This window comes from Bos javanicus, chromosome 28 (genome assembly GCF_032452875.1).
Source record: "Bos javanicus breed banteng chromosome 28, ARS-OSU_banteng_1.0, whole genome shotgun sequence".
Lineage (NCBI taxonomy): Eukaryota > Metazoa > Chordata > Mammalia > Artiodactyla > Bovidae > Bos > Bos javanicus.
The window spans coordinates 8,714,051-8,732,905 of NC_083895.1; the positions used below are offsets into that span (position 1 = coordinate 8,714,051).

Below are 18,855 nucleotides of genomic sequence, written 5' to 3' on the forward strand. Positions count from 1 at the left end.
ATGTGATGTCTTTAGGGTCTTTAAGTCCATAGTCAATGAAGATGTCTGTTTCCTCAGATCATCATTGTAGAAATCTTTTAAGAAATCACTTTTAAGAAATCCTTGGACAATCCCAAAAGGATATGACATGTATTTTGTATTTCCCAAAATGCCTAGCCCAAAGCCAGGTATGCTTAATATATTCACTGGGAATCACTGACAGAAAAAAATTACAAAGTAAAACCTGTAAGTTTACTTGCCCTCATTCTTGCTGGACTATTTAAGTTCCCATCTTTTGCCTAACGCCTCTCTCACGACACAAGGAAGATGGCAACTGTCGAGCTTCTATTTCTCACTCACTCACCACATTAACAAGGGTCTGTCATGCATCTGGTACAACCACAAACACCAGGCTCTCAGACTCTGCGGGGTGCTGACCACCAACATCTCATTCACACTGTGATATACACACAGGACGTGCCCATGTGGTCAGAAAATTAATCCCCAGGCTATAAACTTCCAAACGCTAGCAAACTAAACAATGGTTCTGGCAGTTACCTTCTCCACTCTAATTTTTTTCAAAGTAACCAAAACAATCAAATTTCTATAAATCTAAGGTTGCGATATACAAACGGCCATCTTTTCCCTTTCTTTCCTGACTTTTGAATACATATTACTATTGGTCACTGTTCATCCTATATGCAGATTAAATATTAATACAAAAGGAAAAAATATATATGTATTTCATAACCAGGGTCACTTTCTACATCACAAAGCCTAGAATGAAGAAAAGGCTTAGTAGGGGAAATCCTGCTACTCAGCAAACAAAGCAACATGGGTTCCATGCTTTGCTTACCAACGGAGCTCATCAGAAAGAAACACACATCCTCAATCCGAAGAAGTGGGACACTTCTAAGATACAAGGTCTTATAAAAAGTTTTCTTCTTGCTTAATCTTTCTAAGTCAGTATGTATAAAGCAACAATTTTGACACAATGGATATTCTGTTTATAACTTTTTCCTAAGCCCAGGTTCCTTTTTTCTTTGACTTATTTTGCTAATTTTTGAAATTGAATAGAGATACTTAGAAAGAATGGCAAACTGCAGTATATATTCCATAATCGCTTCCATGCTACAGATCCCAATACTGGTACCGTGCTATATACAAAGGTGAAAGTGTGTACTCAATTTCAATGGACACTTGCATAATTCTGACAAAATTTGCATTATCCTGAAAAAAAGGAACTAGTTTGACAATACTGATTATAATAATCCTAGGACTCTCCTCAGAGAAGGCAATGGCACCCCACTCCAGTACTCTTGCCTGGAAAATCCCATGGATGGAGGAGCCTGGTGGGCTGCAGTCCATGGGGTCGCTAAGAGTCGGGCACGACTGAGCGACTTTACTTTCACTTTTCACTTTCATGCACTGCAGAAGGAAATGGCAACCCACTCCAGTGTTCTTGCCTGGAGAATCCCAGGGGCAGAGGAGCCTGGTGGGCTGCCGTCTGTGGGGTCCCACAGAGTCGGACACGACTGAAGTGACTTAACATCAGCCAACAGCAGGACTCTCCTAGAAGGATGGTGCTTATAATCAACATTCTAAAAAATTTTTTCAATTTAAGCTAATAAGTTAAAAAGAAATTCTTTACTGATACATACTCTTTATTTCTTCTGGAAGAAAAGAAATATAAGTGACTAAAAACTTCTGTAATTTCAGTCCCAATGGAGAAACACTTCCTATCAGCTGGCCTGGGGACCTATAGACAAAGGGGGTTAAAAAACAAATATATAAAATCTACTGACAGTTAAGCATACTGAAACTAAGTGCAATATGGCTCAAATGTCTTTCAACAATAAAACCATCTTCTTCTGAACCTGCATTTTATTTTTCAGTAAAATCTTAAGAATCCCTCTGATTACAAAAACATCAGGATATTACTGAAAAACTGATGTGAGTTAGTAATGGGTTATACTAAGCAGGCATAGATCTCCTTTTATGACACTTTATCTGACACATATGCATCAACCTTGCCAAACAGTATCATTTTAAGAAAAGTCTAGAAATGGTCATTTAAAATTATATTTTATTATTTCTAACACATACTCCAATGATTTAATACCTTTAAGTATTAAGTAAAAGACATATGTTAGTAATAAACCACTTTTGCAGAAGCATTTGATTGCTAACATCTACTAAAGACACTTTTATTTTTGTTTCTTTTGCTTCTGCCAGGAACATTATCTGTTAACTGAACACACTAGTGTGGGAGCAAACTGAAGGCATTTCATAATAAATGTGTTTGTCAACTCTCAGAAACCACCAAGTTGGTTTTACTGCTCTCCAGCTGTCTGCTTCAGAAAGCTATTCAGTAGTAATGAGTTATTTGAAAAATAAAAGTAATTGACAAATCAAGCATTGATATGCTTTTTTGATAGTAAATAGGACTGAATATTAATGTAACTTAGCACAGGTTGATTTAAAATCTTTAAAGAAGCTGACTGTCAGAGTACTTTCTATCAGAAAAGCGAAAGTGCAAGTGTTAGTTACTGAGTCGTGTCCAACTCTTTTGTGACCCCATGGACTGAAGCCCTCCAGGTGTCTCTGTCCATGGTTTTTCCCAGGCAAGAATACTGGAGTGGGTTGCCGTTTCCTTCTCCAGGAGATCTTCCCGACCCAGGGATTGAACCTGGGTCTCCTGCACTGCAGGTGGATCCTTTACCACTGAGCCAGCCACCAGGGTGGCTTGCTCTATTAGAGATATATCAAACAAAAGACTAGCAAGTATAAACTTAGTTATCAGAATTAGAAATATTAATACAACATAATTTCAAAAGCAAGGGAAATTTCTGAAGATACAATTCAAGAGTACAGATAAAGCTCAAAAAATGAGGAAAGGCACAATGCTGACACTCTTCTCAGTATCAAGCTTGATGAAGCGTAAAGGTATTAAATGAGCAACATGTAGTAGAGAATGGCCTCCACCATCTGACACGGAAAGGGAAACGTTAGAACGAACCCCGTGGTAGTGGACTAGAAATGGGTATACTGGTGTGACGGATGGTTTTTAATATGGATGGAAGGACAGATGCTGAAATATAGATGGGTGAGTCTGCTCAACAGACAGAGCTAAGAAACAGATAAACGGAGATGCAAAGACACATATACATACATAAAGATGCCCATTAAACAAATGTGGTCAAACACTATCATTTAGGGAATGTGGATAAAAGGTAAGTCAGAATTCTCCGTATTATTCTCACAACTTTTCTATAAGTCAAAACTGAAAGTTAAAGGGAAAAAAAGTGTCAAGTGTTGGTTAGCCAAAGCCACCATAAATTCCAAGAGGGCAGAAGTCAGGAGTAAGGGAAAGAAAGTGCCTATGTGAGGTGTCCTTCCCCAAAACCCAAGAAAGGATGGGTTCAGAGTAGGAAAGAAAAGAAAAAGAGAAACCCCAGATACAACTACTAGAAGGACAAGAAGAATCACAAACCCAGAAGGGACAACATGGTAAGAAAAAGCTGAATGTCTACGAGGCAACATATATTTATCCACCAAATGCATTTTTAACAATCTGGTCATATTTCATAATCAAGTTAAATTTATAATCAAATACATATGACTGCATTGCTGCTAAATAAAATGCATGTTTACCTGCTGTATAGAGAGCTCTCTGAAAGTGCATCCATTAATGGTCCAATGATAAACTAAAAAAAAAAAGGAAAAAAAATCTGACATTACGCTGTAACTGTAATTTTGAAAAGTCAACTTGCCCTAACTGTACATCCTACGCAGGCCTACTGAAGAGCTGTTATAAGCAATCTCTTATGCTGCAGGCTGATTTATGATAGCCTTGGAGGATACCTTAATCCCAGGTATCAAACCAAACTTTCCAACCTGATAAAAATGTATGGAATACTAAGAGAGCACATGCTGTGCTGAGAAAGAAGAAAGGAATCCAAAGAAGGGACACATGGTAGAAATAAAGGTAGTGACTAGTGAAAAACAGAAAGATACCCAAGAGAAAACTTAAGCCCCTGTACCTGGATGATAAATGGGGAAAAGCATATCTTCGAAAACATTAGAAGACAAAAGCATGCTTTCAGGAAGCGCAAGAAGGCTAGGAGAATGTAGAAAAAGGATGCATACTAAAACACCGTACATGTACGTGGATAATTAGGGACATTTAGGTTACCTCTAAATGACAGGTAAATTACTATTCCTAAGTCTATGATCATCCAACTCATGTCATCATAACAGGACTTAAAATCACAGCTGTAATTCCCACAGGGTCATCACTCTGTGTGATTTCTGACAAGAGGAAGTACACATTCTAATAACACAGCTCAAACAGCAACCCCTGCTCAGTACAGCAGACAGTAATTCACTGACTCAGAACCGGAGGAGTAGCATCACTAGACAAAGAGCAATAATTCAGTGCTTCAGAACCATGGAGAGAGTATCACTAACATACTTCTAGTCCAGGGTTCACACTGCTGACTTTTGTTCAGAATACAGATAACCAAGGACTACTTTTCATCACGGTAATGATGCAGGCAGCCTGTCGACAAAGCCCAAGTAGGAGAGCCTAGTTTAGAGATATAGGGTTTGTTTTCAGCAAATCTCTGAAGTGTTATTTGCGATTTTCAAGCCCCAGTATGTACTTTTGAAGATAACATAAGATACAACAAATGCCTTCTCCTCTTTCTTCTGACAGAGGGAACAAGGGAAGGGAGAGGGTGCCATTACCTCAGAAATTTCTGGTGAAAATGGAAGAATCCTTGTTTCATACAGTTCCAAAAAATGGGTAACGCCTTCTTTAGTCAGGATTTTATTTTCACTTTCAAACATTCTTTTATAAATGCACAGATGCCAGGATGGGTGAAAGAGCCAGCATCCTGTGAAAATAAACACCCAAAGTTGACTTTGATTCTCACATTACATGGCTCCACATAGACTATATATTCATAAATAAACACACACACAAATACATTAACTTCATTACCACAATCACGTTCAAAGGTGTTTAACTACTGAATAACCAAAATCACTTCAGTATTCGATTTTCCATTTTCAGTTTCATTTAGAAAGACTGCAAGCAAATGTCAGGGTGACTACAGTGTACAAAATTAAATATGATTCCACACACACAGGTTGGAACTTTAGGTTTGGGGTGATTTCAACCAATTCTCTCACCTTACTTCAATCCATTTTTCATCTGAAACTGTCCCTCCTCTGTTTAAAACCCTTGAGTGGCTTCTCAAAACTCAGAATAAAATCCAAACCAGGCATGAAACTGCCCCTGACAACTACTCCAGCCTCAGGTCACCCCTCCAGCACCACTAAGCTGTGCCTCACTAGTCAGGTGCTCTACCCACTGGAGCCACTCCCATCTCAGGGCTTCTGCACCCAGAGCTGTCTGCTCCACTCTAGTCAGTCCTAAGGCAGGCCTTGGCTGGCTTGCCTCACCAAGGTATGGCCTTACTAGTATTCCATTGCTGTCATTTTTTTGTCGTCTCTCTAGAACTTTATAATCAAAACCATTTTTTCCTGGAAAACGGACCAAAAATCAAGTGAAAAATAGTTCTTCTGTCTCACCACTTCACCCCAGTGCTCAGTACGTACTGGACACTAAGTATGCATCTATTAAGTAAATACATGAATGAGTGATAAACAAAAAATGAAATAAGTATGTACCTTAGAGATACTCTAACTCTTTTCAAATATCCTTAATATTTTTAGGAAAAAAATTCAGCATTTTAAACTCATGGCATTCTATAAATACATCAGTCCCTTTGTGTGTGTTATTTACATCAAGATGCTTGTTCAATTCTTTGGCAGTGTAATTTTTCAAAATCTGTCACTGCTATTTGATTTGTTTTGCCAAGAGCTGTGGGCAAAATGTGGTAATAAGAGAATCATTTTAACAGTAAATGCATAAGTGAAGTCACAACAGGATTTAATTAAATTCTAGCCCCAGGTGGGACTATAGATTCTTATGGTCTGTGAAAAATTCTAGTGTATCAGAAAACAACCATAGCAATCAGCTGAATAAAGCTCAATTCCTAAGGGGTCACACTATTAAAGTTGTAATTATCTAAAGCAGGCACTGAAACCCATTTACCTAGGTTAACTCTCATGTGTAAACACGATAATGCAGCATTTCATCATTCATATGAATACAAAACAGTTAGCCTGCATTTAGCTGTCTCATTTATCTAAACTTAATTTCGTAAGATAATTTTAGGAAGCTCCATCTTCATTTTATTTCTCCTAAAAAGCCCTCATAATATAGTACTGATTAAGGACTTAAAAACTATATTTAAAATAGTATCTTAGAATTTTCCCTTCCCCAGAAGTCTAACCTACAGAACAATGGCTGAAATGCTAAGAAAGCAACTTTAACAATGAAACAGATATATTAAGAGAACAAAGCTGGAAAGCAGTTAGAATATATAATACCAAACAACGCTTATTAAAAAATGAATAATACACCATACATAAAACATTACCAAAGAGTCCTTATCTTTTAAGGATATATACTGAGATAATTACAGATGAAATGATATGCTGTCTAGGAATATGCTTCAAAATCATTTGATGAAGAGTGAGCAAGTGAGGCCCCATGCAATGTAAGACAGGAACTGATCACTGCAGAAGCTAGGTGATAGGGTTCATCAAACTCTTCTCCTTCTGTAAATGTTTGAAATTTTCCATAATCATAAGTTTATAAAATTACCATGCCTCTAAATTATAGAAAACTCTGCAGCCATTTAAAATTAAATTCTCAAAGACTATTTAACGACATAGGTAAGTGCACTTGGATACACTGCTGAGTCAGAAAAAAACATCCACAAGGTATGTATCTGGAATATTAGCAGCTGTCTCCCGGTAGCAGTGAATTTACATATTCATATAACATTCTCCACAAAGAACAATAATTAGTTATAAAATAAGGGGGTAAATGATGTATCATAAAAAATCAAAATAAAAGCAGCCATTACCATTTTCCTCTGACACTGCATATTCAAACAGACTGTTTAGCTTTGGTAAAACTGGCTTTATAACATGTATCTGAAAACAAAAGCAAAAAGCCATAGGAAATGAAAATTCACCTTTAAAAACCAAAGTATTATTATATATTTATGTAAGTCACTCTTCTGTTCCTCCCCCCACAACCTCCACCCTCCCTGACCCCACCACACCCATGTAAAAAAATGTGCAGAAGGTGCCTGATTTTTCCAGTTTTTAAATCATACAAATTCAAGACTGAGTATGGCAAAGCTAATAAATATAACCTAGAACATAATTACAGTAACATTACATTTATAGAGTATCATAAATTATGTCATGTAATCCTTAACTGTCCTGGGAAGCAGGCAGGGCTGATAATACCAGTATTACAAAGATGAAAAAATACTGAAATGCTTTCTCTAGTCACTCAAGTTGTTCAAGGCCACACATTTAGACGTAGAGCCAGCTCAGGGTTCAATGCTCTTTTTTCTTAGACTCTTGCAGATACCAGCGTCTAATGTACATATCCTAGAAACTAAAGGCAACTAACTTAGAGTTTCTAAACAGTGAGGGTGTTACGGATGCACTGATTAAGGAAAATCATAGTTTATATAAATTTGGAAATGTTTTTCGTTTAGTCCGCATCCCCACACCTACATACATTTAGCACATATGAGTACTTCTTTATTTCAGTCAACAGTCAGTGCATCTGGACTGACACCTTACAGTCACTCCATGATGGCTGGTCCCACAGCAATCTGCAGCTTACATACTGGGAACTCCTATAACAAACAGGCCTCCAAGTGTGGTCCCTAGAACAGCAGCATATGTGTCTTCTGGGAATATGTAAAATATTTCAATTCTCAGGCCACACCACAGACCTAATGAATCAGAAACTCTGCAGACCAGATCCAGCAACTGATACTTTAATAAGGCACCAGGATGATTCTAATGAATGTAAATCGAAATGTTCATCTCTAAAGAGAGTCCTCCTAACTTAAAAATTCCATGTTCCTAAGAAGATTAATTCAAAGTCAACTCAAAATGATTTTTCAGGTTTCTATTCTCAGAACCAAAGAATGCAAAGATGTAAGAACTGAAAGGAAGAAAAGAAAGAAAGCCTACAAAATCAAAGGGTCACTATTACTTAATAACAACTGACCTCAGACTTTAAGTAACATTTTCCTCACTGTGTATGTCTTTGGAGATTATTTATAACATAGAGAAACTAAAACCTAACAAACACTTTAGAAGTAAATGTCAAGGGAAGATCAAATAAGACCAAATCTTTTGAATGATAAATTAAGTCAACCGAAGTATTCTTTAATTTCCTGAGTTTACATTGTGTTGTTGTTCAGTCCCCCAGTTGTGTCCACTTCTTTGCGACCCCATGGACTGCAGCACGCCAGGCCTCCCTGTCCCTCCCCATCTTTCCAAGTTGCCCAAGTTCATGTCCATTGCATCGGTGATGTCATCCAGCCATCTAATCCTCTTGACGCCTTTTTCTCCTGCCTTCAATCTTTCCAGGCATCAGGGACGTTACATGAGAGTCAGCTATTCACATCAGGTGAGCAAAAAGTTGGAGCTGCAGTTTCAGTGTCAGTCCTTTGAATGAGTATTCAGGGTTGATTTCCCTTTAGATTGACTGGTTTGATCTCCTTGCTGTCCAAGGGACTCAGGAGCCTTCTCCAACACCACAGTTTGAAGGCATCAATTCTTTGACTCTCTGCCTTCTTTATGGTCCAGCTCTTACAACCGTACGTGCCCACTGGGAAGACCATAGCCTTGCCGATAGAGACATTCATTGGCAGAGTGATCTCTCTGCCTTTCAACACACTGTCTAGGTTTGTCACAGCTTTCCCGCCGAGAAGCAACTATCTTATGATTTCATGGCTGCAGTCACCATCCGTAGTGATTTTAGAGCATTTAGAAGAGGAAATCTGTCACTGTTTCCACCTTTTCCCTTTCTATTTGCCATGAAGTAATGGGGCCAGATGCCATGATCTTAGTTTTTTCTTTTAAATATTTAGTTTTAACCCAGCTCTTTCACTCTCCTCCTTCCTGAGTTTACATTTAACCTTAATCTATGCTGGAAAAGAAAACAGGATTCCCTGGTAGCTCAGATGGTAAAGAGTCTGCCTGTAATATGCAAGATCTGAGTTCGACCCCTGGGTCTGGAAGATCCCCTGGAGAAGGAAATGGCAACGCACTCCAGTATTCTTGCCTAAAAAATCCCACGGACAGAGGAGCTTGGCAGGCTATAGCTCATAGGGTTGTAGAGAGTCAGACACAACTGAGCGACTTCACTCACTCATGCTGGAAAACAAGGTACGCTTGCATTCCATTATGCTATATCCAAGCTGACCTTTCTGTATTGGTTCTACAGAATGTTTGGGGGAAAAAAAGAAACTGCACCTGTACATGATTTGATAAAATATGAAAACACTTACCTGATTTCCTTCAAGAGTTTCCATAATTAAAATATAGTTTTCCCAAAACTTTAGAAGCTCATCTTTTTTCTTCTCAGACCACCAAAACAGACTTGGGCCTGATATGGTTTAAAAAAGAAAATCAGTTTCTAGATTTAGTTCCTAAATAGAAAATTTTATGTTTCTAAACATAAGGAGACAACAATCCACCAACTACAGCAATAACAAAATCCAAAGCCAGCTCAGCCAGTGACTCAACCCCAACAATCTAACAGAGTACCTATCTCTAAGGCATAAATAATTCAGTTGCTACTGAAAAAAAGTAATCTCATTGCCAAGAGATAAAACAGAAAACAAAACCAGACTCAAAGATGGTCCAAAAATAGAACCTACATATACCTGTGATTAGTATGTTAAAGGACCTCATGGAAAAGGTGAACAGGCACAAACAGATGGGGATTTCCAGGAGACAGAAACTAAAAAAGTGTCAGGTGGAATTCACAGAAAAGACATAAAGGACCCTTTGATTAAATTATCAGATACTCAAGGTCTTGAAGGTAAGAACTCTAGGAAAAGAGCTTCAACACAGGATCAGGTGAAGGGAGTCCCCCAGGTAAAAGTGAAGGCAGATCTAAGAATGTCAGTGGTGTTCACAAGGCTGAGCTTGTAATGGGACTTTTCTAAAGTCTCTTCTAGAGTCTCTTTTCTAAAAGTCTCTTCTAGAGACTTCTTCAGGAAAATTTATAATGACTGATGATCTCACTAGTACAGGAAAGATTTAAACGACTAAGAATCTGGGGCTGAATTAGTGGTAAGTATGGAGGCAACCAAACATAAATGACAAATACAAGGAAAACTTGCAGGAAGGAAAAAATAAATCATAGATTACTACATAGATCACTGGTGAACAGGACTTGCATAGTCATAATTTTGTTGAACTCACATTTAATCAAAATTGCAAGTAAGATAATGGGTTTTATGGTATTACTAGATTATGTCAAGATATAGGGATAGACACCAAAATAATCAGCTGAAAGAGGTAAAAGTGGCTGCTCTTTGAAATAAAGGAAATATAGATGGGAGGCAAACATAAGACTATTGCTTATCTTTAAAACTGCAGAATGATTGATGCTTTAAAATAAATAAATTTTAAAATAAAATAAAAATGTTTTCCAGCGACAGCTCTCACTGGATGATCATCAACTTGTGGGCTATTAAAATATCTACTATCTGATGTTTTAAACGTGTATAAAAATATAATCTACTCACATCTTCAGCGAAACAAAACTCTTTTACTAGTATAAATAAATAAGTAGGCAGCCACAGTTGAAAGGATAGAAATTTTCCATCCATTGAGGCAGTTTTGACTCAATCAATTCATTTTGGACTTCGATAGGTCAAAATAAATTTAAATGACTTAAGTGTATTTTCACACATTTCAGTGAACAAACTGATCAATAGTAACAAACCAAACTAAAGGGAGCCCTTGCTATTTTGTCCACTTTTATCCTGTAAAAAACTGGTAGGACGCACAGGCTCAAAATGTAAAATTAATTAATTAATAGCTCATTCTATTAAATCAACTGCAAAAACACCTTCCGCCAAAGGTCGACTTAAGGCCCATATACTTAACGAATATTAATAAATCCCCCTAAGAGAACTACCGAAGGGTTGTGATGGGTTTCCCATGACAAAATTCTAATACTCAAGGCTCAATTCGAAGGTCAGTACATGCAAATACTTTTCCTTTCAATTTGATGGGTGCTATCCCTTCTTTTCTATTTGAACGAGCCCACGATATAGTGCAATTTTGGTCTGTTAATATCCTGCTGGACTAGTTCCTAAATTATTCCACGAACGCAGTATTCCACCCGCTCTGGGTCAGAGAATTTATCCTAAATGGGGACTCTTCTAACAGTGCTGCAGTGATTTGCTACAGTTCAGAGAACACCCTCGGGATGAGGTTCCCAAGGTTTTTCAGGTTCTATAGGGACCACGAGAATAACCAAATTCTGTACGAATCGCGGAGACAGCACCGGAAGCAGAAAGGCCGGCCTCGCAGAAAGTCAAGTAGGGATGGGCCAGGGAGCAGAGGCAAGTACCGGTTCCTTCGCCGGGGGCGCACGCGCAGTCGGTCCCCAGTTCCGCCGACACCTCCACAGCCCGCTGCAGCAGGTAGCGCGCCCGCTTGCGCGTCAGGGCGTCCTCAGACCAGGCCAGCCCGGCCTGCACCGTGCTCCAGAAGCGCCAGCAGCGCCGGGCGTCCAGGCCCGCCTCGCGCGAGGCAGGCACGCTGTCTGCGCCGGGCTCTGGCAGTAGCTTCTCGGCGAGGGCGCTCAGAATCAGCAGCTGCGACCCGACGCGGCCCGGCCCCTCAGACACCCCGGGCGCAACCAGCCCGCCCCACACAGCCCGCAGCGCCGCCCCGCCGCACCGGCCCAGAGCCGGCAGCAGCCGCCCGGCAACCAGCGCCGCAGCGTCCGGGGACGGCCCCGCCTTGTCCCCACCCAGCGCCAGCGCGAGAGCGGCCCGCGCCACTCGCTCCAGCAGGGGCGCGTCCTCGCGAGGCCGCAGGCAGGGCCCCACGGCCGCCAGCACCTCCACGGCCGCCTCGGCGGCCCCTTCGAGGCCGGGCGCGGGCCCCGCGTTGAGCAGGTCACACAGCGCCTCCTCGGCCAGCGCGGCCGCCAGCTGCGGGCCCCCGGCCAGGCGGGCGCACGAGCGCAGGGCAGCGCCTGCAGCCCTCAGGACGCGCCGGCGCTGGCGGGCCGCGGGACCGGGGTCATCCGCGCCGCCCGCTGGGCACCCGCGCAGGCCCCGCAGCAGCGGCACCAGATACCCGGCGGCGACCTCGCGCGCCGCCTCCGGGAGCGCGCCCGCGCCGCCGCCGCCGCCGCGCGCTTCCTCATCCTCCAGTCGCTGCAGAAGAAAACACAGGGTCTCCACGCGCTCCGCAGATGCCTCCCCGCGGCACAGCGCCCCAAGCAGGACCCGGGGGTCCCGGCTCTGCGAGAGCAGCGCATCCGCCAGCACCCACTCCATTCGCCCCGCGCGTCGCCGACCCCGGGCGCCCAAAGGAAGGCGCCGGCGTGCGCGAGTGCGTGCGCGTGCGCGTGCGCGGCTGTCCCGAGCACCCGCCCGCAGGTAGGAGGCTTGCAGCCTCGCCTTGGTCCAAGTCGCAGCGCTTTGGGCGGGTCCTACCAGAATGGCCTGGGTAACTTTTTAAGGAAAAGAGGCTCTCTCGTGAAACGTTAATGTAGTATCTACACCAACTCCATCGATTCTTAATTGGAGATTGGCCTGTCCGGGGGCTCTAAATCATTTTAGAGTGCCATGAGAATGGGCCAGAGGAACATTTGGAAAGTGCGCTCACCATCACCTAGATTGTTTTTAAAAAGGAGCAGCCTGGCACCACCTACAAAGACATTGATACAATGGGTCTGCAGTGGGCTCCCGACAGCTGCATAAAAAAATAAATACTGAAAACAAGAATAATTCAGGAGCCGTGCAAAGTACTGTAGGAATGAGCTCGGGATAGAGCTGAAAACGAGATGCCCACACCAGTACTGGCAGTCAAATGCCCAAGCTGACTCTAGCATGCAGTTCTTCCCACACAATGCTTGTGCTTCCACATGCAGTCCCCAAATAGTTCTTTTGTCTGTATTTTCTGTATTTCTGACAGCGTCTACTGCTAAATACAGATACAGAAAAACTTCACCTAAGCATGCACCATACTGGTTTGGTTTATGGCTCAATCCTAGGCAAACTGAATCAGTGAGGTGAGTTTTCTTTGCCTTCCAACCACACCACAAAGATCTCTCCCTTAGTCCATGGAGAAGTCACAGTTGCCCCTTTAAAGAGCTTTATGTGTAATGAACATAATGGATAAAGTGTAATTTAAAGTTACTTAAGTTTAAGTGTATTTTATGCAATTTAAAGTTATTTGATTTTTATATTTTATGTTTTATATAATTTAAATATATAGTTATCCAACATCATATATGCAAGATTTTTTTCCATGTTTCAGAGTCATTCGATTTTCCATTGACCGCATGCATAAAGGTTTTTATTGTAAGGCTTCCCTGGTGTCTCAGGGGTAAAGAAAATGCCTGCCAGTGCAGGAGACAAGTTCGGGAAGATCCCCTGGAGAAGAAAATGGCAACCCACTCCAGTATTCTTGCCTGGGAAATCCCAGGGAGAGAGGAGCCTGGCAGGCTGTAGTCCACTGAGTCGCAAAAGAGTCGGACATGACTAAACAACAATGACAACAATTTAGATTGTGTCAGCAAATATCAGTTGCCTTCAGCATTTAAAAAACATCAGTTTGGGGACTTCCCTGGTGGTCCAGTGGTTAAAATTCTGTGCTTCCACTGCAGGGGGCACATTAGTTCCGTCCCTGGCTTGGCAACTAAGATCCTTCATGCCCTGCAGCAAGGCCGAATAAATAAACATCAGTTTCCTTCAACATATATTCTTTATATATCTATCAAAAATGGACAAAAGTCTTGAGCAGACTTTCAGCAAATAAAGATAGGCTAATGTAAGCATCTGGGAAGGTATGGAGAATCATTATTCCTCCCAGACATGCAAATTCAAGCCTCAAAGAGATAGTACTTCACACCCATCTGAATGGCTAAAATTTTAAAGACTGCAACTGTCAAAGGACTCAAGGGTTTCCTCTTGAAAACCTGTCTGTCTTCCTCTAGTTTTCACCATATACCTTTGTTCTGTTTTTTCTTTTTCTTATTTCCCCAGCTGTTTCTTCTCCATCCTTTTGGGAAGGACTCCTCTTTCTATTCCTGATCTGCTCATATGGATATTTCCAGACTTACATCTCTAGATTCCTGTTCTTCTCACTCTTTAAAATTTCCCTGAATAGCTTCATTAAAACTACAGATTCTACTACGATTTACATTGTTAATGATGAAAAAACTCTAGATGTCCAGCACCCAATCTCTATCCCGAACTCCAAACCTATCTGCCTACTTACTGCCTACGAAACTGAATGTCCCTCAAGACATCACTCTCAATCTCCACTTTTAAGAAGGTCACCTTATTATCTTAATTCTTTCATCCCTTCCCCCATTGTTACTATCCCCACCAATGTACTTCTTCCTGTACATTTCCTATTTAGGGGAGTGGCCATAACTCATTCAGTTGCCCAAGTCAAAAAACCTGGGAGCCAAAATGTTATCAAGCCAGATTTTGGTCCACTTGCCTGGATGTGCAGTTAAGCCAATCTACTGACACCAGGTGGCAGGGAAGTTTATTGCAGATGCCAAGCAAGGAGTCCAGGCAGCTAGTGCTCAAGAGGCCTGAACTCACTGAAGGCTTCCAGGAAAAGGTTTTTAAAGACATGTGGAACGATTTCTGCAGAGCACCTTCTGAGCGCTGACAGAAGAAGTTTTAGACTCCCCTCATTTCTTACTAAGATGACAACAATAACTTTCTGCCTGATTCACTCTCCACCCAAGGGCACATGCCACATTGCTACCAGGATGACCTTCCTAAAATTAAGCCACAGCTACCCATGACCCCCAGAATTATGGCTGAATTTCTTAGCATGTCATCCCAGATGCCTCTTGAGGTGGCCCTGCCTATTTCTCCAGCCTCCTGTCCTCATGCCCCACGTACACCTTGATTTTGAAGTCCCCAGAACATGCCATGTGCTCTCACTTTGTCTTTCAAAAGGCTTTCCCTCTTCTGGAAGACTCTTACTCCATTTGACTAAGACACAGTTCACACTGTCATTTCTCCAGAAAGTCATTTCTTTTTTTTCTTTTTTTTTTTTTATTTTGGGGTGTGTCATGTGACATACAGGACCTTAGTTCCCTGACCAGGGATCGAACCTGTGCCCCATGCATTTGGAACATGGAATCCCAACCACTGGACTGCCAGGGAAATCCCAGAAAGTCATTCCTTAAACCTCATTCCCACTCCAAACACCCATTCCACCAAGGTGGTGTCCCCCTCTTCCAAACTCCCCAAACATCCTAGCATATCTCTTATGCAGCATTTGTCACACTGTTGTAACCACAGGTTTACTTCTCTGTCTCCTCCCCCCGTGAGCAATTTGAGGGCTTATCAGGGGCTATGGGTGGCTATGAGGGGCTATGGGCTTCTCTGCTAGCTGAGCAGTAAAGAATCTGCCTGCAGTGCAGGAGACACACAGGAGACTCAGGTTTGATCTCTGGGTGGGGAAGATCCCCTGGAGGAGGAAATGGCAACCCACTGTAGTATTCTTGCCTGGGAAATCCCTGGTGGGCTACAGTCCATGGGGTCTCAAAGAGTCAGACATAACTGAGCACTCATTCATATCATGTCATATCATATCATGGGCTATATCTTTTATCACACTAGTCCCAGCATCTGCACCTCTGGTTGTATCATGCTCAAGAAATGTTTATCCCCTACTCCTCAGGGAAGGCCCAAACTATAGGGCATCTATAAGAAGCCCTTCACAATGCCTTAATGGTACTTCTATCTTCCCCAAGCTTTCAATTGTGGTAATAACAATAGCTAACAGTTACTTATCATACTTAAAAAGAATATATGGTAATATCTTTACCTATAATACTGTACTGAATTCTCAAAACAACTCAGAAATGAAGTGCTGTTATTTTTCTCATTTTACAGGTGAGGAAACCGAGCAGGGAAGAGAGTAAGTACCTTGACTCAGTGTCACACGATGAAAAAGCAGCAGAACTGACTCAAAGCTGTGCACTCTGCTACATTACCTCTAAAACACCAAGAATGCAAAATCCGCAGTTGCAATTAGATTCACTACCTGCATAATCTGCACTCCCAAGGTCTAGGAATGTGGTAGGAATGAATGAATGAATTTGTGTGCTTCTGGCATAGCTCATGATCTCCTTTTCAAATGAGGATTTCAGTTTTAATTTATTGTGTAGCCTACACACCAGATGTAGTACCAGAAGCATGGTAGCCACTCAAAAAGCGTTTGGAACAGAGTGAATACAAATGCCGTATTTTACAGTGAGAGAGTTATAAATTGATCAGTCGGAAAGTTTCCAGGGACACTAGTTTATAACTAGCTAGTTTCAGGTGCAGAGCATTTTGCCCTACCTCACTGTGAGATTGGCTTGCCTTTTTGGAAGTCTGAGGTCTTCTGTCAGCGCTCAGAAGGTGCTCTGTAGAAACCGTTCCACATGCTGATGAACCTCTGATGTATTTGTTGCAGGGAGCGGTGGGGGAGGGAGTCTCCCCATCTTACTCCTCCACCATCTTGAAAGTCTTCTCTGGGACATAATGACTCAAACATGAGCATTTGAGAGCTGAAGTCCTTGTTGCCTTGTTCAGCATGCAACAATATGCTGCTTTGATAGACAGAGGAGACCTGTGTGAGAAACAGCCAGTTACCCCTGTTCTTTCCCATGAAGATGTGGGGTTGCACTGGAAGTCGTGTGTGAAAGGCGTTTAGAAGAGTTTGCTTCCCCAACTGCTTTCGAATTTCCTGTTTTGTTCATAAGTGATTTAGGGTTTATGACTAGTTTTTTTTTTTTTAACTGAAGTATACTTGACTTACAATGTTATGTTAATTTCAGGCGTACAGCAAAGTGATTCAGTGATACATACTTGTATGTGTGGTTTGTTTTTTTTTTCAGATTCTTTTACCTTTTAGGTTATTGTAAAGCATTGAGTAAAGTTCCCTGTGCTATACAGTAGGAGAGATGGCCGGTCAGCTGTGAGAGCCAGAGGTGGAGGATGGAGCACATCCCAGGAATTGGTCCTCAGAGACCACGGCCAGACACTCATGTCCACAAGGCAAAGCACAGGTGGAGTTTCTCCCTCAGAAGCACACACATGTATTGCCCGAGGAAAGAGCATGGGGCAGGCTTGGGGTCCACGGGGTGCTGGAGAGAGTGGTGCATGAATCCATGACTGTATGAGCAAGAGTAAAGCAGCTCAAGAGGAGGCAGGGGTACTCTAACACGTGTCCACACTGGCACCACACTTTGATGTTGAAATAGCAATTAGTCTGGTAGAGCCACTAAGGAGAACTGTATGGAGTTTCCTCAAAAACCTAAAAACAGAGTTGCCATATGATTCAGTGACCCCACTCCTGAGCATACATCCAGGAAAAAAACTATAAAAGATATACATACACCCTTATATTCATAGCAGCACTGTTTACAATAACCATGACATGGAAACAACCTAAATGTCCATCAACAGATGAATGAGTAAAGAAGATGTGGTGCATAAGTACAATGGAATACTTGCCGTTTAGTCCCTAGGTTGTGTCCGACTCTTTGCAACCCCATGAACTGCAATACCCGAAGCTTCCTCTCCTTCAATCTCCTTGACTTTGCTCAAATTCATGTCCATTGAGTCAGTGATGCCCTCCAACCATCTCATTCTCTGTCACCCCCGTCTCCTCTTGCCCTCAATCTTTCACAGACACTCATGTCCACAAGGCAAAGCACAGGTGGAGTTTCTCCCTCAGAAGCACACACATGTATTGCCCGAGGAAAGAGCATGGGGCAGGCTTGGGGTCCAAGGGGTGCTGGAGAGAGTGGTGCATGAATCCATGGCTATATGAGCGAGACCCAGCATCAGGGTCTTTTCCAGTGAGTCAGCTCTTTGCATCATGTGGCCAAAGTATTGGAGCTTCAGCTTCAGCATCAGTCCTTCCAATGAATATTCAGGGTTAGTTTCCTTTAGGATGGACTGGTTGGATCTCCTTGCAGTCCAAGGGATTCTCAAGAGCCTTCTCCAACACTGCAGTTCAAAAGCATCAGTTCTTCAGCGCTCAGCTTTCTTTATAGTCCAGCTCTCACATCCATACATGACTACTGGAAAAACCATAGCTTTGACTAGATGGATCTTTTTCAGCAAAGTGATGTCTCTGCTTTTTAATACACTGTCTAGGTTTGTCATAGCTATTTTTCCAAGGAGCAAGCATCTTTTAATTTCAGGGCTGCAGTCACCACCTACATTGATTTTGGAGCTCAAGAAAATGAAATGTGACACTGTTTCCACATTTTCCCCATCTATTTGCCATGAAGTGATAGGACTGGATGCCATGATCTACCATGATTCCATGTATGCAATGGAATACCACTCAACTATAAAAAGAATGAAATAATGCCATTTACAGCAACATGGATGGGACCCAGAGATTATTATACTAAGTGATTCAGAAGTAGAAAGCCAAATAGCATATGATACCACTTATATGCTGAATCTAAAATAGAACACAAATGGATGCATCTGTGATAGAGAAACAGACTCACAGACATCAAGAACAGACGTGTGGTGGCCAAGGCTGGAGGGGTAGCGGAGGGATGGCTTGAGAGTTTGAAGTTAGCAGATGCGAACTGTTATTACAGACAGGATAAACGACAAGGTCCTACTGTATAGCACAGGGAGCTATATTCAATATTCTGTGATAAATTATAATGGAGAAGAA

General features: G+C 41.9%; 1 protein-coding gene across 5 annotated transcripts in view; it reads right to left on the reverse strand.

The window, feature by feature from the left end:
• Positions 1-12,518, reverse strand: part of TARBP1 (TAR (HIV-1) RNA binding protein 1) — a 65,477-nt gene extending 52,959 nt beyond the window's left edge. For 4 of the 5 annotated variants that reach the window (XR_009734188.1, XR_009734187.1, XM_061404851.1 and 1 more), the window contains exons 1-6: positions 11,525-12,518; positions 9,444-9,541; positions 6,984-7,053; positions 4,729-4,877; positions 3,634-3,686; positions 1,641-1,738 (exon numbers count right to left, since the gene is read on the reverse strand). Coding sequence is in view for 3 of the 5 variants with exons in the window: in XM_061404851.1 (XP_061260835.1) it covers positions 1,641-1,738; positions 3,634-3,686; positions 4,729-4,877; positions 6,984-7,053; positions 9,444-9,541; positions 11,525-12,464 (1,408 nt within the window). In the remaining 2 variants the exon portion in view is untranslated. The remainder of the gene's footprint in view (positions 1-1,640; positions 1,739-3,633; positions 3,687-4,728; positions 4,878-6,983; positions 7,054-9,443; positions 9,542-11,524) is intronic. The other variant, XM_061404850.1, reaches the window with a different exon arrangement.
• Positions 12,519-18,855: the final 6,337 nt, after the last annotated feature.